Source organism: Argopecten irradians, chromosome 8 (genome assembly GCF_041381155.1).
Source record: "Argopecten irradians isolate NY chromosome 8, Ai_NY, whole genome shotgun sequence".
NCBI lineage: Eukaryota > Metazoa > Mollusca > Bivalvia > Pectinida > Pectinidae > Argopecten > Argopecten irradians.
The window spans coordinates 17922893-17946620 of record NC_091141.1 but is presented as its reverse complement, the minus strand read 5'-3'; the positions used below and the strand labels follow the sequence as shown (position 1 = coordinate 17946620).

The following is a 23728-nucleotide window of genomic DNA, read 5'->3' as shown; positions in this document are numbered from 1 at the left end:
ATGGATGTTCCTCATTTAATCTTTTCCCCTCATAATAATGGCATTACAGAAACGTTCCTAAGTTTTACAGACTGTCAACCAACGTCCATGTTATCACGTTTTCCTTACAGCAGCCATCCGGACATTGAGGAATTTCTTCTGAAGTCATTGATTATTTACAAATCCACAATCCATCGGCGTAGATCCATGCGTCTTCTTGCGGCGTGTCACGAAGGTTAAACCAACCGGATCCCTGTGTGGTTTTATAACACTTCATTGAAAGTCTTTTAGTCTATGTTTATTCGCGAATTCTCGAGGTATAGATTAATTTTTCAAATATGTTCTGTTAAAATCAAATCCAAATCACATTGACAATAATTTAATTATGGCCACAAAACCATATACCCTGAAAGGTCCCTATAACACCAAAAAGTAAAACACGCAACTATAACATCGAATATTTAAAGGTATCGAAAATCTTGTAAACCAACTCACCGAAGTAACAACGCTCAGAAAAAGCATCAGAAATTTAAAAAGTAAATATAGCCAATGATTTCTCCGTCAATCTTTCTCCGCCCACGTAAGAAATCCTTCTAGAGGTTCGTGTTTTTTAAAAGCCAACATTCCGCTTATACGCACAACTCCATCACCCACTATCTCTCGGTGTCTGGGGGGGGCAGATCTGTTAAGACCTGCTGGTAAATCTTGATTCTGCATACATGTCGTATTTATTGTAGTAAGATTGTCCTTATCATTTCTGTAGGCTGGAAAATAGCGGAAAGAAATATAAAAGTTTTATTGAAAAAAACAGACAGACTGACTACAGAGAAAAATAACTATGTTAATTTAAAAAGAAACACATATCAGTGGCAATAAGTGGGCATCTATACGATTATTGATGCTTCTGAGCTAAGATAAATCTTGACAAAACGAGAACGAACCATTATGTGACAGTTCCCTTTGGTTTACGTAGCTGTAGTAGAACACGTCTAGCGTTAGTCTCTGGCTCAATGTCTGCTAAACTACGATGGCCGATAGCGGCCGCCACATAACAGCATCAAAGTAACAATTTTGTGTACATGTACATTTTTTGAAAAATGTACATGTACAGTACAACTACTTAATATTGCAAAATGTGTACATGTACAGTTTTTGAAAATTGTACATGTACACATTTTGCATTTACTTCGAATTAGCATTCCAAGCTTAATCGTTTGACCTTAAGGTCAAAATGAAGCAGAAAACAAGAATGTCGCGGGAAATGTAATGCGAGTGTTTTGATAAGAAATTGAAATACAAATGCGAGAACACGTACTCGTTTGTATTGTGAGCAGAATGAGTGCAGATTTTGTGATGGATCCGATTCTATGTAAGTTGTATTTTCTTCTATGAAACTGTATAACATATATAATAATGTCGATTCCATTCCGTACTTAGATTTATGATGCATTCTGTCATATTCATTGATATTTTAGACAAAGGTTTCATGTGTTATTAATTATTGAAGGTTGGATTCACTCGTGCTCTACCTAAATCAACCAACAACTGATAAAAACCAAAAGAAATAGATATAGTATATTAGTTAGAAAACAAGGCAAATGTAACATAAACTTTACATTTATTCATCTATCTATTGTTTGTAATTATTACAGTATCATCAATCAAAGAGTATGCTGAAAAGCAGTTAACGTACAAGGAAATATCGTTGTTGATCAGGAAAACGCATAATGTTGATTTGAGGTAATTATATATAAATACGGTGATATCGAAGAGATGAACTGTGATTGTATTGATATGATACATATATATGTAAATAAAATGTTGTGTAAAAATGATATGCATCATTTAAGAGACATTTACCATTCAAAACGACAGTTTCAAACATTATTATATGGCGAACATTTGTGAATATATTATGATATAATTGTTTTGTTTGTACATATTTAGTCCCAACGCAATCAGGAAAAGATTGAAACGGGTTGGAATGCCATCAAGAAGAGGACCTACCAATCACAGTGAAAACGAAGTAAAGATAGCAATTAAGGTATATGTCAAAACAATTAATACATTTAATCATGTAGGTATCTATTGCTGCACGCTTCTTTATTCGATTGCAGAAATGCTGTCGTTAATCTTTTATACTCAATAATCCGTTTGCAAATTAAAATAATGGCTTTACTACATGTTTGACAAATGTTGTGACTTTAGTTTGTACTCTTTATCTATTTGTTTTTTGGTTCCATCTTTTCTAGGAGTTGTTATCATCTTTACCTCATACCGTTGGCTACAGGCAGATAACGGATCATCTGCGACAACGTCATGTTCACGTACGCAGGTAAACATCTTATCAATGTTTATGTTTTTATCTGAACACCAAGCGGCTAAATGGGCATTGGCAGTAGTATCAAAGACACATACTTATATTTAGTGTATAGCATTGGTCATGTTATATCTAATTGCTACGTTTGTATCCAATAGAATAACCTATAATAATAAACTAAAATTTACATGATCCCCTACTCAGGAGGAATTAGAGGACCGCATTATCATGTAATTCTCATTTTTGTATAGGACTTATTTACCTTTCTATCTGTAAGTGTATATCACAAGTTCTTTATAGTTTAAACAAAATTTATTGCAAAATTATTGATTGGGTACACGATATTACAATTAACGTTGGTTAGGTGTTCATTTGATTAACATCCAATTACAGCTAGGGTCATTTAAGGACGGCCTACGACTTATGTCAATACCATTTCCGAAATAAAGTACAAAATATAAACATGATAGGCAATATTAAGTTCTGTAAGATGAAAAGAAGAGGGGCCGCGGTGGCCGAGTGGTTAAGATGTCCCGACATATTACCACAAGCCCTCCACCTCTGGGATGCGGGTTCGAATCCCATGTGAGGCAGTTGCCAGGTACTGACCAGTGGTCGGTGGTTTTTCTCCGGTACTCTCCGGCTTTCCTCCACCAACATACATGGCACGTCCCTGGCTGATAATAGGACGTAAAATATAAAAATAAACAAAATGAAAAGAAGATTTCTGAAGCCTCTTCGATCACCCCTAATGGTCAGTCAGGAATATGTCATTATTGTGCACCAGCCATCACAAAATGATCATTCTAATGACTCATTTCCTACAAAATGACCGAATAATGCTAAAATGTGATATCCCTATATAAACTAAAGTAAATTTGACACCCTCCCCAGGAGGAAAACTTGAAAACACATGGTCATATAATTCACAATTAATATAAAGAGTATGAGAAGTGTTTGATTCTATAATTTCTGACAATTCAGAAGACTTAAAGTTTAATCCCATTTGACCCTTTTTGGTCCCAACTTTAAGGCTCCTGAGGTTACTTAGGCATCTCAATACTGAATATGTTAACCACATTTGACTTAGTCACTATGACAAATTTGGCAAATATATGTGTTTTCCATATATAAACTATGCTATATTAAACTTTACCCCGTCCCACGCGAGAACTCAGCATCATATATTTCACATTTTTGTAAAGGACCTTAAAATCTTTCCATTATATAATGTACGTATTTACAAATTTTCAGCCTATGGGTCATCTTCAGGTATTTTATATGTTTCTACCACAATTATCGTGTTATTTTAATCTAAAGTCATTGTGTAAACGTACATACAGTTAAACAAGTTTAAAGTAAGTGTTGCAGAGCAAGTCTAAGGCTTCCATTTAAGCTGTGGCTTCACCTCCCCTCCCAAAAGTCACCATTCGACTGTGTTCCCTTAGGTCTCACGTGTGGACCTGTATATTTTAATTAGGTGAGTATTTATGATCCCCTCCCCTTATCCCGGTGTAGTGTATCCCCCTGTAGTTAGCTAGTATGTGTATCATGTGTAGGGAGTAGGGGGCTGAAGCTGAGAAGGTCATTAATCACATCTATTTATAGGTAGATGGGGCTTTTATAGGCGTGCCGTTTGGAGAGTAGGGGCTTAGCATTGTATAGGCATTGTATTATTATTATATATATATATATATGAATAAACCACAGTGATCCTATTTACATTGCCTTTAGTCTTTCTAACAAAATAAGTTCGGACAGAACCTTGGGCCCCCAACCTTGGTTGATCCAACACAGTGACCGGGTTGTCGTACACGTGTGGGAAATGTGACGAAAGGCCGGAACTTATGTACACTGACGTCAATTACATTTTCTGATCCATGGCAAGTTATTATTATTGCTAAGTTAAGCTAGCATTGTATGAAATTTTTGAAACAATATATTTAGTAATCCTGACCTTTCTAGTTGACATTTTCACACCAAATACGAAGTTGAAATCCGATGATGTTTTTTAAGTTATGGTCCGGAAACTAAAATTTGTGAAATTATCTATTTTTAGGAGGAGTGACCTTTCTAGTTAACCTTCACAACCCAAATCCAATCCAAACTGTCACCTTCTATGCTATCATTATATGAAGTTTGAACAAATTATGTTGAGGTGTTCTCAAGTTTTCTGGAAACTAAAAATTGTGTTACAATCAATTTATAGTAACAGTGACCTTTGTTGTTGAGCTTTTGACCCCAAATTCAATCCCAAGCCGTATTTTCTCTCATATGCTATCATTGTGTGATCAAAATCAATTTTTGTTTTCTCAAGTTATCGTCTGGAAACTAATATTTTGTGAAACTATCTTTTAAACAACAGTGACATCTGTAGTTGACCTTTTGACCCCAAATTCACTCCAAGCAGTGTCACCTCCTTTGTTATCATTGTATGAAGTTTTAACATATTCCGTTGATGATGTGTTCTCAAGTTATTGTCCGGAAACCATTTTTTTTAAACAATCTATTTTTAGTAAGAGACCTTTGTAGTTGACCTTTTAACCCCAAATTCAACCCCAAGCTGTATTTTCTCATATGTTTCCACAATATCTCCCAGAGTTCATTGCGGTCCCCTCATTAGCATCATTGTGTGAAGTTTCAATTCGTTATCATTGATTCCGGTTATCATCTAGAAACCAAATCCGGACAGACAGACGGACAGTCGGACGGGAACAAAAAATATGGTCCCCTCCGGTGTCACGGCAACGGCAGGGGGCTAATAAATACTTTCCGGTGTTTTGATTGGCGGAGATTTCGAACTGCACAGTAACATGATGTCATTAATAGTCGAATGACGAAGAAACTGCCGTTAAAACCAATTGTCGCAGTGATGAAATCCGAGTTATTTTTTATTAAAACTAAAAGGTAGAAACGGATCACACAATTCGTGGTTTTTGTTTATTGAATTAATACCCCAAGTTAAAAAGACATTCGCTAAATCTCGTATCTTTTGTCAATTTAAAATATAACTTACTCATTTGGTATAGGTTCCATAAATAACGGCCACTCATGGTGTAACCTCTCAATACATAAATAAAAATGGAGAGTATTTGACCCTATCATTTCCAGATTTCCAGAAGATTGTTATGAAGTTTTATTCTATTTGACCCCTTTTTGTGCACCACTTTGGCCAATTTCCGTTTATCATTCGCCATGGAAGGTTTCTAAAGATTTCAATATAGTACCATATATGTTAAGGCTCCGTTTTTGCCCCTAAATTTGAAGTATTTAGAAATTAAGTTACTTTGCTTCACGCTGAACTTATCGTAAAGTGAATTCGAATGAATTACGTACGTGGTAACGATTAACTGATTTCATTCACAGAGATACAGTAATGAAGACCATGAGAGAACTTGATCCAATTGGGGTTGACTTCAGACGCCGTAGACGTATAGTTCGAAGATTATATCGTACTTGTGGACCAAATCACGTGTGGCATGTCGATGGGTAAGGTACTACTACTCTTCATCAAGATAGCTGATTGCAATCTATTATAGTATCGAAACGAAACATTCTTTATCACTAGAGCATTATACATTACAAAGATGACGCTGTTTGATCTCGTTATACCAAGATTCCCACTCATTCCCATACCATATACAAAAATGTATTTGGTTACACTGTACATTTAAGAGTAGGGTTTCATTAAGAAGATTAGTACATACAATACTTTGACAATTGATGAGTAAATATGATAAATAATTAAAAGTGAAACTGAAAATATTAAAATATATAATCTTATCGATGTACCTGATAGCATAAACATTTGAACGATTAACTCACGAACAAAGTCTGTAATATTTGTATGCCTTAGTACGTTTTTATTTTGCTTTGATTGCAGATATGACAAACTCAAACCCTACGGGTTAGCTATCCATGGATGCATTGATGGGTAGGTATATATACCTTGTATACCTTATAAAACAGTAATGCCATCTTTGATTACTCTCTAGACCATTTTGTGGAGCATGATCTCAATGCCTTTTTGCCTAAATCTCAAAATGCATTTACATTTTCAAAAAAACCGATTGGATTTTCATAGATTTAATTCAATTTTAACAGTTGCATTTACTAATAACTAAATTCCATTTTTATTCAGGTATTCTCGAAAGATAATGTGGCTGAAGGTTGGACCTACCAATAATGATCCCAGAATAGTAGCACATAATTATGCACAGTGTGTTGCAGATATCAAAGGTAGGTATGATTTGCTAAAATTTGAAGATCTTGATAAAACAATGTCATATTACTGTTTCCTAAACAAGTATTCTATTCTGGTATACACATCTTAACATGATATCATATATGTTGTAATTTATCACATTTCTGTATACATATAGCGTATGATGCATGCTAATGCATTGTCCTGTTTGAATTCTACTTATTTTGTTTTATAAATAGGCTGCCCCATGATATTGCAGTCGGATCCTGGGACTGAGAATGTAGTAATAGGTGCTCTTCAGTGCGTTCTAAGACACAATTCAACAGACTGTTTCTCTGGTATTCACAGTTACCGTATTGTCAGATCTGTCTTCAATCAGGTATTGGAAATAAAATCACTTTCAGATATATATTTATACTGCTTGATAAGCTTAATTTCAACTCGATTATGAATATATATCAATAGCTGTTATGTATTCCGAAGATGTGCGTAGTCCATTTGCACACAAGTAACCCCCCCCCCTCCACCACCTTTCCGACTTTCATATTAAACTGTATTTTAATGTAATTTTGCATAGATTTACCAGAATTATATCGTCAAAACATTTCATTCTCACAACCAAAATATATAGAAAGAAATAGTTTAAAGTCGTTTTCCTTTCCTATGTAAAATGTGGGAAAAAATAGTTAAAACCCAAAATAAAAGACTGTTCTGCAGGTAGGGCGCTAGAATTTTACCTGCGGCCCCTATATAACATTGCATGGTCGTTAAAAGCGACTTTTAGGATCTTATCTTTTCTCTCTCTAACTGACTTTATTCTTCTTAACGCCTCCCTTGACACTGCCTCATTTGTGGCCTTGGGTTGAACGCTCGCGCCTGTGAGTAAGACTGAATCCTGTCCCCTTTGCCGAGACACCATAGTTTATAAAAACGGTAGTTTCTGCTCCTGTTTAGCGCTGAAAACAACGGTGGCCGACAACAGCATTGCAAAAGATATGAAAAAAAAATGTAACACTTTCTGTCATGGTATAGTTTTTTTTTTGTCTTTTTGTACCATGGTACACAAAGATATGAAAATTCACATCTGTTTGATCTATAGAAACATGTACTGTGGTACAAACGTGAAACAGACTGTACCATGAAAATATTTTTCATAAATTATTGCTAGGTTGTTGTTGGCCATAATAGAACATCCAATAACTTAACCACGGAAGGCTTTTATAACCATGCTATCATATATTTACTCCTTTACATGATAATAGAGTTCACAGGTGCATAGTGCCGTGTACATATTTATCAGCACACATTCATTGTACTCCCTTTCAGCGCATTGAAGCTTGGTGGAGTATTCTTAGACGACAACAAAGTGAGTGGTGGATATCTCTATTTAAAGACCTGGCAACGTTTGGAGGATTTCATCGGGGAAACGAATATAACATGTGAGTTATAGTTTAGCACGGGTACATTGCAAATTGTTTTTAACATATCACATTGTAAGCAAGTCGATTTTCATTTCGTCTTTCAAATATTACAGGCGCTGCATCAGGTATTGTTTTATTCCTACATTACAACACGAACTAAACTGCTTAGCAGATCGGTGGAACAGCCACTTTATCTCTAGAAGTCGACAAGCAGTATGTCCGAACGGTAGACCAATATTTCTCTTCTCGGCACCTGAAGAAACAGGTAAGTAGCGGTACATTGCATGCCAAAAAGAGAAAATTACAAAACAAAAACAGTATTTTGTGATATGCTATATAGCCTACTTAATTTGAAAGAGGGAGTGTTTTTCTTTTTTCAAACAATAAAGTAATAAGTGTTTTTTTTCTAGGTTGTTGACCCTGTACCTATGTTTTGTATCAACGTTAAGTGCATGAATAGACGGGAATATGAATATTACTTCAACATAACAAATTCTAAAACATTTAACATTTAATCAAATTAAAATCACGTTTCAACAGATGCAAATATTCCAATCGTCTTCCATTGTCGTTTCAAGGTTTCAACGACTGTTTACAAAGGATTAACGAAGATGATATCGACTTTATGTTTACACAATGTCACGAATCCAGCAGATCTGGAGACCGAGACTTCGACCGTCGAGCTCGACGCATCTTTCAGGAAAATGGCTGGACTGATGCAACATGTTGGCAGGATGCTTTGCAAATGTACTTTGCTATTGTTGAAATGGATATTTAGAATGAACCAGATCATAGAGTGCAAAATTATCATTGTTACCCTATTAAAAAGAACAATAACGAAACAAGAGGTTTTATTATGCGAGTAAGGTTTCAATTATGTGTATTTGTTGTACAAAAAGTATCTGATATATGATGGTCATTGTTATTCGCTTAGTACGTTATGTCCACAAATTATTATATTTCACATGATCTTTGTTATCTAGTTTTCATTTTGAACACAAATAAAATGAAAGAATTTTTCATTTACGTAAATCAATACATATAAAGAGCTGCAGCACGTACAGATTAGATATCAACAAGGTCTATGGTAAGCAATAATGTGTATTTTCCGTTTGAATTAAGGTTTTTGTTTTTATTTCGTTTCTATCAAACTGCAAAGCAGTAGTGACTTGCAAGCTGTGAACAGTGAAAAAATTACACAGGACAAATAGATAAGTCAAGGATTCTTTAATCAATAATGCTCTTTCAATACTCTAATGTTAAAGCAGTATGTTATGTATGTTGTGCCTACTTCTTACAAAAATATAAGTGAAATATAACAAAGCACCATGGTTTACATTAACATCGTTATATATTTTACTGTTTTATTACAAACTAATATCATTGATTAATGCGTGAACAAACTTCTGTATAGTTCTTTGTTATGATATACATGAACTCTCAGACTGCTACTTCATAAAAGTTATCTATTTACAAGAGGCCCATGGGGGCCTTAACGGTCACCTGAGTTCAGATACAGAATGACATAAAGACATATAAACACTATATATTGGCTCTTGAAGTCAGTCAGTGATTTCATAAATTTGACTTGTAATATATGAAGATTAATTGGTTCCATCACATTTGTGAATTCAGAAGAAAATTTTTGAAATTGTAGCCATTTTGACCCCTCCGCTCCGCTGGTCCCTGATGGTCGGCCAGGACCAATATGAACATGTTGTTAAAATGCTATTTCAGACTAATAATTCTAACCCAGTTTGACTAACTTCCTATGAAATCTAAGCAAATAATGTTCATAAATGTGTTTTTCCTATATATACCATAGTACACTTGACCCCTCCCCAGGGGGAAACTTGAGACCCCAGGGTCATATAATTCATAATTTTTGTAAAGGACCTTAAGACCTTCCCATCTATGAACAATATTTGATTCTACCAGTTCCAGAATTGCGTAAGAAGAATTTTGAAGTTTGAGCCTATTTGACCCCTTTTGGCCCCGCCTATAAGGCCCCTGGGGGTCAGTCATGGAAAATTTGTTAACATGATGCAAAGGCCATCTCATGGTGACAATTCTTGACTTAATTCCTACTACAAATGACCAAAAAATGCTCAAAAATGTGTTTTTCCTATATAAACTATAGTAAATTTAACCCCCTCCCCGGGGGAAACCTAAGATCTCATATAATTCATATTTTTGTAGAGGGCCTTGAGACCTTTCTATCTATGAACAGTATTTGATTCTACCAGTTCCAGAATTTCGTAAGAAGAATTTTGAAGTTTGAGCCTATTTGACCCCTTTTGGCCCCGCCTATAAGGCCCCTGGGGGTCAGTCATGGAAAATTTGTTAACATGATTCAAAGGCCATCTCATGGTGACAATTATTTGACTAATTTCTTACTACAAATGACCAAAAAATGCTCAAAAATGAGTTTTTCCTTTATAAACTACAGTAAATTTAACCCCCCTCCCCAGGGGGAGACCTAAGATCTCATATAATTCATATTTTTGTAGAGGGCCTTGAGACCTTTCTATCTATGAAGAGTATTTGATTCTATCACATCTGTGAGTGGAGAAGAAGTTTTGGTGAATTTTAGTCAATTTTACCCCTTTTGGCCCCTCCAACATCCCCCTGAGAGGGTTAGGGTAATAAAATTCACAATTTTGATTGACCTTATGCCTTGAAATTGCTTCAGCGGTTTTGGTGAAGTCGAAAATGTAAATTGTTTACGACCACGCGACGCATGACGGACGACGCACGACGACGGACAAAAGGCAATAAGAATAAGTCACTTGAGTCTTCGTCTCAGGTGACCTAATAAAATCTATATCTATATATGCATTACGTTTAAATACTTAGTTCTATCAAAATACTGTTATATGCCATACTGTTTTACAAACAGCAACTGGAGTGAATATTTCTAGATGGTCGGAATTTATGTGCCTACAAACATATTTTGATTTATCTGAAAAAAGAGACAATGTTATATTGTATCTAACTGGTGGAACTATTTCTGTTATTCCTCGAACCATATGACAACCAAAACAAACATGTTATAATCTCGCATAAACATGGTTTCAATGGGGTTTGTATTGCTCATCTAAATATAAAACTGATTGAAATTAAATATTCACACTTAACTTACCAAATTACTGCTACATTTAACTCCTCTGTATCTAGAAAGCCTGTCTCTCCATTTGTTGTTGAAAAATAATTGTTGACCGACTAACAAACGGAAAAAAATTAGCTGACGGACGTCACTGTATGGCATATTTATATAAACTTACCATGGACAATCTTATCAATTGATATGGTCATTATTTGTATTTGATTTTAATCGCTTTAATGTCCCATTCATTGTGCGAGATTAATTTCTGAAAAAAACTAACTAAAGACTAAACACTTCATTATCTAACAATGAATATATAGAGAGATATGTAACTACAACATGCAAATATATTCTAAATGTACTTAACTAAAACTAATAATACTCGGTATTATACCAGATAAGCATTTGGAAAAGCAACAATGACAACATGCATGTATACTAATGTAAATGCATATGTATTCGAACAGTCTAGGAAGCGACCTTATATTCGAACAGGTTGGTCAGTTCAATTTGTTTTATCAGGAAAATATGAATATTAAACCACTTTCAGAAACCATATTTCAAACAAAGTATTTACTGATAGCGAAAATTTGAAATGGTAAATATCAATCTGCATCAATTGTAAACTAAGAGAACACAGATACTATTGTGAAAGCCTTAACGAAGTGTCTGTAATCATTCTTCTTGTTAGGACTAAGAGCAAAACCTTTACTGGATTCCAAAGAAGTCACTTAAGAAGGCTAAGTCATATTTCTCGTCGTCTGGACTGATCGGAAGGTAAAGTCTGTTGATGCAGGAGGAAGCTGTCGGGAACACTGCATCTTCAGTAAAATGAATTGTTGGGGTCGGTGTCAGCCCTAAAAGGGGAATTTCACTTGACCCGGTCGCAAATTTCAATATGCTGTTGATTTTAACATCTCCCCGTCTTCCAGCTGACAATATATTCAAATTTAATTATTAAACTATGTTTTGTATAATGTCTACCTCACAAGCACATCGTCCTGTTTCACTTAAACATAAAAGAGTAACAAAATAATGCAAAAAAAAAAAAAATATCTAAAGATCATACCATAATTTTTGTATTGTTGTAAATGAAGACAAACTAACAATCATTTAAAATATAACTATTCAATGATTTCCTCCGCCTTTGCTTAAGTTTATCTACATGTACAATTAATGTATAAAGAAGAACAATCATTTGGAATAGATAAACTAGCTAAATTATACATATTGGCCCAATTTAAACAGAAACCGTAAACACAATGACGATTTTGTATTTCGAAACAATTCTCCAATATTTCAAGGATTAACTTAAATAGAATTTTGTATGTTATGGAAATATAAAGCAAAACTCTGACGGTTTATGACATGAAAACACACAGGGTGTTGGTTTATATCAGCATAATATAAAAAAGAGGCCCAAGGGCCTTAACGGTCATCTGACGACAATGAGGAAATATTTAAAAAATATATAAAATTTCTTTGCAATTCACATACATATGTAATCAAATATTAAAAGAAGACTCAACCCAGGCAATAAATAAACAAAAGCATACCGAGAGCTTTAGGCTTCACTTAAACATTAACAGTTATTCGCATAAGTTTAAAATATGTCTTTAAACAGCACCATGACGGCCATCATGAATTTTGGAAAGATCTAAAAAAATAATAACACTTAGTCAGGAGCATCGCAGGATCATCGCAGGATCATCGCAGGATCATTCCTGTCAAGTTTCATGTCAAAAAGAAGTTCAAAATGTGAAAAGTTTACGTACGGACGACGGACAATACACGATGGCTATAGGTCATCCTGATCCATCGGATCAGATAATATAAAAATATAAATTGAGTGAATCCTTATAATTCAATCTCCTATCCATAATACCGCCGAAATTGATATTTTATTTATAAAATCATAACGTCGTCATAACAACCAATCAGATGCGACGTTATAAACGGTGATGTTATATGTGTTTCCTTTGTGGGCCGATAAATAAAAATTCTAGACCAATGCTTAGTTTAAGCAAGATTGAATTATAAAGGGTTCAAAATAGTCTTAAATTTGACATAATATATAGTCTTGTATTTACCGTATGCTTCTCTCACATATCGCACGAAGTTGCGATATGATGCCTCTTCCCTCACCCGTCGATTGCCCCCTTCGTCTGCAAATGTTGTTTTGAATAAATGCAGGAACTTGTTGATGGTAACTGTTGGAGACACTTGTGGTCTAAAGAGATATCTCACGATGGACTTCGCCGCCATTAACTGAAATGGAATGTTATGTGTTTTGTTAGAGCAACGGCTATATACTGTTAACATAAAGTAATAATCACAATTTAAAACATGTATTGTATAATCAGCTAAAGGAATTTCTACATAATTGCTTTTGTCATTTACACTATATACCTGCGCAATGCCCGTCTTGTTCAATCCTGCAATGAACTGAGTTGCTATTTCTCCGTGACTTCTTGACACGACACTGTCCAGACAATCGGATACAGGGCCACCTTCTATAGCACTGAGTCCTAAAGGTAAGATAAAATAATTTTGATGTATTAGATGATTTTAGATAAGCATGTTATTTTAAACATGTGTAACAGAACACCACTGTTACAATACATTACATGAGATAGAAAGCGGCATGCACTACAGGACATGAAGACGTGTAGTGTATGCATGTGAAATATGGCGATGTTGCGGTTTCATTGTAGAGTGTGTAATAAATCTAATTATCATGAAAAGGCAGAAAAAAACATTCACTCAGCACTCAACCTGACCCTGAACACATGCACTGTGTGAGATATCATATTCCTGACTGACGCGGCCTTGTCCGAAACTGGAAACCTTCATTAATTCATATCAATTAAGTGAACTACAGCTAAATCAGATTAAATTGTTTCTTATGATCATACTTCATTGGGTTTAATCGTGTTATATGGGTGGATCCTCGTTATCATTCGTTTTTTTAATATAAGATCTTGTAATTTCTATACAACTTTGTATATATGGCATATAATGCACTAGTATACTAATCGTATAAATAAATATAATACAGCGTGTTAAATTCTGCTTTCGCATTTATACGCCTGTCTTTGGAGTGGTAAAAATTTAAGAAATAGATTTTGATTTTGTTGAGGTTATGACGGTATTATGATAATGGAGCACGTGTAAATTATGTAACCCCGACGAAGATAAAATTTACACAGGCTCCATTATCATTTTACCCTCATAACCTCAACAAAATAAAATCTATTCCTTATATTTACAGTTTTTTACGAAAATAAATATTATTTATTCTCGCCACAGTTGCATATGTTTTAATAAAATACCCATATATTTTCTCTCCCTTCATCGTCAACGAATTCGATTAATCATCTGATTGGAATCGAGTCATTCATATGTTCCCACCAAAAGTGGGGTCATGACCCGACGTAGCTACGCAATCAACTATTCCCGTAACAATAGAATCGCCGCTCTTGTTGTACCATCATTATGCACTGATAATGATAATACTAGAAATCATGGTTATTGAGTCCATGTCAGTGCAAACTATTAATATATATAAAATAGTCACCATTGATACCCTTTATTACTTGGATCAAATTTTAATGCATTCTTTAGTTGAAAGGTAAGATTTTTTTTGCACAAAACTTCCATTTTACATCATATCAAGAGCCACGGACAATTCAGGACGTGCCAGGTTTAGGAGATGGAGGAAAGTCGGAGTATTCAGAGATAAACCAAAGACCATCTGGAACTCGCATGCCATAATGGACATTTTGACCGTAACTGCTCTTTGCCTGATCTAGTGGTGATGGTGGTTAGATAAATGAACAACATTATTTAAGGCTATCGGAATGTCGTGGATTATACAAATATATTTTCTTGACATGGTATATTTATTATGTTTTACGTCAAATAATTATACATAAATGCTTACCAACAATAATACCAGCAGTGAAATATCTTCTCATGGCTAAATATTCCTCATTATATTTTAGGACGATGTAGCCATCCTGTTCGTGACACATATTGAGCTTAAACTCGTTCAGGAACGCAGTTAGGAACTCACGTCTTGGTCCCCCGTAGTCTAGCGCACATTCACCATGAAAGTTCACCTCTAACGGGTTTCTTATATTGTCCTGAACAAGAAGTTCCTCGCATGTGTCCTTGAAAAGGTTTCCACGTGAAATATATATTGATGTTGTCTCTCCTTCTAATGCTTCATCTTCTCTTATGACATCTAATGGACGGCCAGTCAAGAAAGTTTTGTTGAAATGCTTAAGTATTTCTAAAGGATCAGACGTGTCTTTCCTGGATAACAAAAAATGACGACAAACTTTAAATTGCAGCTACACAATCAGAAATTCAGATACCCGATGGGATCGTGACGACCACCATGTATATCTGTTCTATAATTCAATCAGATCGAAGAATCTGAGACGTTTTAATGTACATGTATTTTATTTCTGTGTTTGGTAGTTTTTCAACAATATCTTATTTTCAAATTATTAAAAGGGTAAATATCAATCATTTTATTTTCTCATTTTTATGGAAGTTATACAAGCACAAGGAACCACGGGGACCACATAGCATTTTAGTGTTGTATCAGAAATGACCTGTTCCAATATAAAATTGTCACATTTATGGAATGACAATTGCTTCTCCGATCAATTCCAATAAATATACATGAACTAACACGTGAAACATACAGAAGTTTGAAAGATACTTAATTATTCTACATGAAAATTCGGGAATCAAAAAAGTTTTTAGATTACTGAATGGTGGTTATTCAACAAAGACAAGATTTAGGACAAAAGCTTGAATATGCTTGCCATGATATGCATGTAATATTGGAACTTTTACTATTAAAGAGACCCATGGAGCTATTATCGCCCACCATATATTCAATAAAAAGACAAGTCATATTACAAATCATTTTCCTTTTGTAAGGATTTGCCTCTCAGTAATGTTGTATTCCTGTGACCATTAATTTAATTAATGCTAATTTCAATTCACAATATTGCTTCAATTGTGTTATTAAAATGTTTTGAAAAGATGTATGCATCTTCACCCAATCACTCAATCATATATCGGATCAAACTAGGTAAATTTATTTATCTGTTTTGATTTATGCATATGTATATTCTATTCTATTATCGGTAACACTAGGGTAAAGTAAACTTTATTTAATATCCGGTATCGTTAAATGTAGAAATATGGCTTCCCTAGCTAGTTAAGGGTATAAATAGCTCTATTACATCCGCCTAAGGCGAGCTGAATGTGCCTCAATGTTATTGTGACTTCACTTTCCCTCCCTAAAAGACCCCCTCCCCTACCACCAACCACCCCCACCCCCGCGCCCAGATCTCCTCACCAGGGCTGTGCCAGCTTCAGATGTCAACGCTAGCTAGGGAAACTGAGATCACCATTAATCACATATTTATTTATAGGCGAAAAACCGGTTAGGCTGCAATAGGGATAAAATCTACATAAAGGGCTATTGTGTAGGTCGATTTAGCAATCATGTATATCATCTTGATATAACAAGGTAAACCGCATTTTTTAAAAATATATTCAATAAACCTGAAGTTATAAAGGAACATTTACCTTTCGAGTAACGAACAAAGTAACGAAGCACCGACAGTACCTTGGACACCAGAACTTTGTAATTTATAAAGACAATGACATCTATCCTAGCCCTACTGCGATGATTTTGACTTTCATTGACTTTGTTTCACGTCCAATCAACAGTTAAAAGTCATTTAAGAACAGCCTCCCGTTTGTGCGATATGTTGCGTGTGTTGGGAGATTGCTGTATAACGGATCTCATTCCCCAATTTGAGAGTGTTTTTGACCAGGGGACAGGGTCCAAAACCTACCTCACAGGGGCGAACGCTCAACGTTAAGGCCAAAGTGAGATGGTGTCAGGGAAACGTTAGGAAGAGGAAAGTCGGTTAGAAAGAAGAGAAAAGAAAAGAGAAGATCCTTAATACATTCGAACTTTACGATCATGCAAATATTTGGTACATATGTATATTGAGCACAGAAATACTGGAATCCCAAAGGATGGAGAGTAAGTATGAAGTGATAGTCTCCACTGAAAAATAATAGTTTCTTTGAATTTATTGTTATCATGCAGTTATCCGCAACGATTGCAAAAGTCATTTATAATCGATATTTGGTTTCCGTGGATCTAATAGAACTTACATCTGCCCTGCAGGTAGGGCGTTATAATTGTACCTGCTGCCCCTATTGCATGATCGTAAAAGGCGATTAATTTAGGATCTTTTCTATTCTTCCCAACTGACTTTATTCTTCCTAACGTATCCCTTAACACCGCCTTACTTTTGGCCTTTTGTTGAGCGCTCGCCTCTGTGAGTTAGGCTCTGGGTTCTGTCCCCTGGCCGAGACACACCAAAGTCTATAAATGTGGGAGTTTCTGCTCCTGCTTAGCGCTAAGCTTTATCGGGAGTGGAACGACTGGTTCGCCCCTTGTCAGTATAATGTGACCGGGTGGGGTGTGTTGCTTGGTGTGTCTTCGGCACCATGCCTCAGTGATATAGCACAATAAAAAGGACAACAGTTTCACTTTACAAGAAGACACAACACGAATATACTGCAGTTTCCCAAAACACGCACTTCGCACTACATACACGCAATACATCGCATGGGAGGCCGTCCTTACATGACCCTGGCTGTTAATAGACTGTTAATTGAATCAAACGAACAAAAGAACTTACGTTTCTTTAAGGGTTTTCTCAATGATGGAATCTACCACTTCCAAGTTATCTCTATCCTCGTAGCTTCCACTGATTGGTTGCGCCTCCTCAGTATTGACCATGTCTGTTTCGCCACTGTAAAATGATTATAAAACGATTTTATCATTTCATTATATAAATTATTTCCTTAATATAGTTTATGACCATTGCCTAAATATCGCAAGACACTTGTGGATAACATGATGTCACAACAAGATTGTCTCACATTATCTCGGAGAAATTTCCGTCAATACTACATTTGTAATTTCCGAAGATTCATGGAAAATGTTCCGAGATATTGTAATTGAATATGTTTGTGTAGAGAAAATCACACCGTTAAAATGAAAGTTTTTACTTACTAATATATGAATTAAAATCGCATGCGAATTTGATACTTTATATACTGTAAGGTATAATATGCAAAAAAATGTAATTATGGGATGTCGAAAATAAACACATGCGTTAAAATTTATGAAAATTACCAGACTTACCGAAATATATAAGCATAAACGCTATAAAGAATACCCATTTCGCAGCAAAGTACACAAAAAAGTTTCTGCTCTCTCGTTTTGATCCTTTTGAATAGAAACGATTTAGAAAATGATTCTCAAAAAAACAAAAGATTAATCATACATACACACACACATATATCCGTGTGCGTGCGTTCTTGTAGACCGTACCTAATTTGGTGACAATGAATGTATACATTAAGGTCAGAGCTTGTGATCTCCAGCATCCTGTCGTCATGATTAATTATTTTGTGTTCAGGAGTCTCCAACCAAAAGTCAGACAAACCAGTTCGTCTCTGTATGCACTCTACAAGAGCCTTCAAATGAAAACAAACAATTTCATGACATCATATGATTTCGCTTTTCAGTCATTAAAGATAGACACGAATAACATCTAAATTGCTGAGTATCTACTTACAGACCCTTTGGCATTGTTGGGAAATATCTCTGAAAATTCCCCCCCGTCGTCTTTATGAAATGTTACTGTTAATAGCAGCGGTAAAGTGTCATCATTGACAGGTGTTGACGTCCTTGGCCGTACTGGGTTTCTTACTGGTGTTGACAACTGTGGTAATTCTTCATCTGTTGAAGTGTCAGTTAGAATTTCATAGTCGTAATTGCCTACAAACCAGTAATTAATATGAATTTAAATTTTTAGTAATTGTGTAAAAGAATGTTCACCTAATGAGATTTATTAATTAGAAACCAGTTACAGTTATGTTTGTGCAAAGAGGGTAATATAAATATTTTTCCGTTTTTTGTTCGTAAAGGACGACTAAATTTAGGATTTTGTTCTTTTCTCTTCTTTCTGAATGACATTATTATTCTTGCTCAAAAGCTCGTGTCTTTTCAAAATTTGAAAATTAACTAACTCGAGTTTAATAAACATGATAAACTAACGCATCTTTATACATATGCAAGTTTTTGTTTCAAACCCCTAAAAATGTTAACATTATGTTTTATTTTTATTATTTATTCCATACTTAACATAGACACTTACTTTTTTCACAAAGGTAAAGTCTAAGTCTATCAAAGCGCTTCTGAGGATCAACATAGTTCCGATATGCTAGAATTGAAAAGGCTGCAGAATTGTCTGGAAGTTGTTTAACAACCGAACCATCCGGATACACAAGGTGAAATTGGGTAACTTTTTTGTATTTGTTACGGAAATACCGGTTCTGCTGCCGAAATTTGTCAAATGCTGCGGTTTTGATTTCTTCAGATGTATCGCCGGTTTTATTAAATGGACCAACTACAACAATTCCTCCGCAGCCAGACAGACTTGTGGCACTTATTTTTGAAAACGTGCCTCTTTTAAAGTGTCCATGACCTATGGTCATCTGAAATAGAATGATATCTATCACAATTGTATTGAAATATGCTTTACAGTGACAAAACTAAATGAGCACCTTATTTTATCGATGATAAAAGAAGAATAGTTTAAAACATTATCTTACAATTATACTTGATATGTCATCTAGTACCAGGTGTAAAAACATTTATTTACTTAGTAATGTCATGCTCATAGGACACATTTCAGATACATCAAAAGTACTATATCAGTAATGTAATATTTTTCATAATTGTAATATGTGATGCTACCATTGTCATTACTCCTTCTGTAGATTTTTCTTTCTTGCTATTTGAACTCGCGGCGGATTGTTGTTGTGTAGGTCTTGTCGTAATCTGCCGCCTGTATGATTGAAATAGGCCAAAGCGTGCGTTTCCCACTAGAAAATGAAGAAGATACTAATATAAGCATGGCTATATGTCAGAGATAGATAAAAAGAGTGAGAAAGGAAGTAAGAGAGAGAGGGAGTAATTAATTGAAAGAAAAATGGTAAAAAATTAAGTGTTAACTTACCATCTGTGCCACACACAGACAAGTATAGTCGCCCTTCGTAAGTCCATCCACCTTCAGGTTCGACAAAAATACTATCCCGGCACAAAATGTGATGTTGTTTTTCCTCTGCTGAATCAACATATCTCAAGGAAACAAGTGAAGGAAAAGCAGTCCCTGTCAAAATATATATGTTTACAAAATGACATTTGTATTCTATAGGTAGCAAGAGAAACAATTTCTTAACAATTTTAAAGTAAAGAAATGTCTGGTAATTTTAAACATGTCAGTAAATATTAAGAATGACGGACAAAATTGCATTAGAAGTGCATGTCATATGATACTGAGACGAAGATATAGCTTACTGTTAACATGCAAATGATTTCAATGTTTGTATGATGTTTTATTAGGGACCTGCTAAAGTTACTTTACGTCTGAAATATGCAAACTGAAAACATAATTAAGTATTTTACATTTTTGTATTGTGTACTTTTCTATTTCATCGGAGAGTGTTACTTGAATTTATATTCCATGACATCAACAAGCACTTTTAGAAACTTATTTTTCAATTGTAAGCAAACAATGCAGAGCAAAAGTCAAAGTCCTGGAGTGTTTCACCACCTCGACATAATCTGCGTGACCATTAACAGAGCCATCTCTGTTGTGTATTACGGCAAGTTTCAACATCGAAGTATCGCATTGTAAAGGGATATTTTTCGATGACCCCATGAGTGGTCAACGCCTTTGGTATTGGACAACTTGACCCATTTCTATGGGGGGGAAACTACATTCTGTGCTTGTGCGAGAGAAATTAGGACGGCCTACAGCTGCTGATATCAGTATATGAGGTGATATGACCTGAGGCCATTTAAATCTTCTAGTACAGCAATGTTACATGTGTTTGATAATGCCGCTGGTGAGGAATCTCAGTCAACCCTCCCAAACGACCAAGGGGGCAATTAATATCAATTATTGATATAATCGGTTTTAATGTTACTTACAAGTTTACGTTAGAATTAGCACGTGCGTGTCTGAAACTGTGCTTTTTATCGTTTTAATCTATCATTTTTGCCGTTTTAATCATTTCAATAAAGCTGAGACGCTTGTCATGATAGCATAAGATATGGTCTGACCTTACTTAATTACAAACGATAGCTAGATTACAATCACCCAGAAAAAAATAATTTAACATGTTCTGAATTGTGTTTATTACACCTGTAAATACAAAGTAGTATATCAATGGCATTTGGTTTGGTTATAGCATTTTAGAATAAGTAATGTCTTTTGTATTATAAGTTGCCATGTAGCAGTACATGAATGTCAATACACTCAAAGGCATCATTCTAAATCAAGGCACTGATGAATAGATCAAGGTAGTATAATATTATCTCTTTAAAGATATTTCACACATAGTTTACATATGTGTTTGTAATACATATGTTTGCGTACATGTACTCCTGCCTTTATGCAATAAAACTCATAATCCTTATATTAAGTTTGTGTCCTCATTTCTGGCTCACTTTGTTTCAGGTTCTTTACTGTGTCTTGATTACATAAAAACCAGCTCTCATTTGAATAATTTGTAAAATCTACCCCTGGACTATCTCATGAAGGCAGCGGAAGGCTGAGGTAATATCATTTTGATATATATCAAAGGAAACCGATGTTCAGTTTGTTATAAAACAAAATAAATACGGATATGTAGACCTGTGATTCCTTTGCTTTTTCCCTCCTGAACTGCCTTCAATTTTTATTACGAGATAGGCCAGGGGTGGATGCATCGTCAGTGATAGTAACCCCTGGAATATCGACGGTAATACTCATTTTAATTGAAATACAATGTATATGCATTCTTAAAAGTAAACCCTTAATATGCCATTTCTTAAAAGTAGTTAGCCAAGACAAATGCCTATTAAATACAGTAACCAACCTATTGGATCAACGGTTGTTTTTTAGAAGAAGGCAATTGGTTTATACGTCATGCTTCCAAACTGATACCTTGAACAGTTTACGATATAAACAGTTATATATTATTTTAATTTAAGTCTTCCTATATCTTAACTAGATTACAATCGAATTTGAAATAAGTACTCAAATTATATTAAAGGCCCACTACCTTTCCGAAACGGCTTTTAATTTTTAAAATGGAAATGTAAAACGAGATTGATAATTTTGTAGAGTCGCAAAAGTTATTAACTTACCGGTAATTCTACACTTATCATCACCTTCTGAACAATTTAATTTAAATAAATAAAATGTTAATTTTCATAACGCGGGTCGTCTTATGTTTCCCGCCGTCGTCCTAAATGCCGCGCGGTAGTTGATTATCACTGCGCCAGAAGGCAAAACAGTGAAATGAAACCCAACTGTTATCATATATTACGCAGGATATCTTGCATAAGCTTCATGTTATAACCTCATCTTAGGCCATCGATATATATTTTCTTATGTTATCTATGATTTTTAGAAACCTTTAAATTTTGCTCCGTAAAGGGTAGTGGGCCTAATAATTTTCTATGCTTTCACATGTCCTGTTTAATTAATCAGCATGACAGTAAAAAACACTTACTCAAATCATCTAATGTTAACTTTCCATCGTTTGGTATAGGGAAATATATCACTGTGGCATCCGGATCTTTGTCTTCAGCATTCCGAATAGGTATATGCGGCCTATATCAAATATTATTAATAAATATAATAAGGAGTTTAATGAATTCTGCATAAAAAACCGTTCGAACGATATGCTGTTCAAGACGTTATACAACCGTTTAAAACTTCAATCACAAAAATCTAACATCTTCGATCAAAGATACTCGACACTGTTTGATATTATACATTTATAGCTAAAACATTTTGTCCATACAATTATCGTGAAATTACTTGAAAATACTAAAATACAGGTTATGACGTTTTATAAGTATGTTTACGTATGCATGCACATCTATCAGAGAACTTATAAAATAAAAACATTTACCAAGTAATGAAACTATCTTTCCATAACAATCAAGCAAAATAAACTTACATCTTCCCCTTCTGGTATTCTTCGCCTGTAAGATTTGTAAAAGGAAAAGCCGGTATACCACGCCTCATTCCAAATAAATCACGCTGATGGTTCTCGGCTTTAGCTTGACCTTAAGGTCATGCGATAATACTTGGAATGTTAATAGGAAGTAAATATAAAATATGTACATGTACAATTTTCAAAAAATGTACATGTACACATTTTGCAATATTAAGTAGTTGTACTGTACATGTACATTTTTCAAAAAATGTACATGTACACATTTTGCAATATTAAGTAGTTGTACTGTACATGTACATTTTTCAAAAAATGTACATGTACACAAAATAGTTATTTTGATACTGTTATGTGGCGGCCGCTATCGGCCATCGTACAGACAAACAAGTAATGTTATCGAACAAACGATTGCTTGAATACCCTTTCCCTTCGTTTTTTTTAAGTCGAACGGACGAATAACGAGCGAACAAACAAAAGAAAGAACAATGAATGAACGAAATGAAAAACGATCGGACGAATAAAATGGTGATTATACATTGTATTCAGCTGCAAATTGAAATCCACAT

At 34.8% G+C, this 23728-nt stretch overlaps 2 protein-coding genes across 2 annotated transcripts; one reads left to right on the top strand and one right to left on the bottom strand.

The window, feature by feature from the left end:
- Nucleotides 1–1063: 1063 nt before the first annotated feature.
- Nucleotides 1064–9146, top strand: LOC138329555 (uncharacterized). Its single transcript, XM_069276629.1, has 11 exons — nucleotides 1064–1348; nucleotides 1632–1719; nucleotides 1927–2023; nucleotides 2232–2314; nucleotides 5666–5788; nucleotides 6183–6233; nucleotides 6441–6538; nucleotides 6743–6882; nucleotides 7830–7942; nucleotides 8038–8189; nucleotides 8503–9146. Exons 1-11 carry the CDS (start codon nucleotides 1279–1281, stop codon nucleotides 8700–8702), a joined length of 1215 nt encoding a protein of 404 aa, XP_069132730.1. The 5' UTR covers nucleotides 1064–1278; the 3' UTR covers nucleotides 8703–9146.
- Nucleotides 9108–23332, bottom strand: LOC138329554 (uncharacterized). The gene is made up of 12 exons (XM_069276628.1): nucleotides 23166–23332; nucleotides 22713–22813; nucleotides 20168–20320; nucleotides 19906–20033; nucleotides 19304–19643; nucleotides 18722–18924; nucleotides 18475–18620; nucleotides 17777–17890; nucleotides 14974–15347; nucleotides 13440–13558; nucleotides 13121–13298; nucleotides 9108–11962 (listed from the first exon to the last, which is right to left on the bottom strand). The coding sequence occupies exons 1-12, from the start codon at nucleotides 23231–23233 to the stop codon at nucleotides 11739–11741; spliced, it is 2148 nt and encodes a 715-aa protein (XP_069132729.1). The 5' UTR covers nucleotides 23234–23332; the 3' UTR covers nucleotides 9108–11738.
- Nucleotides 23333–23728: the final 396 nt, after the last annotated feature.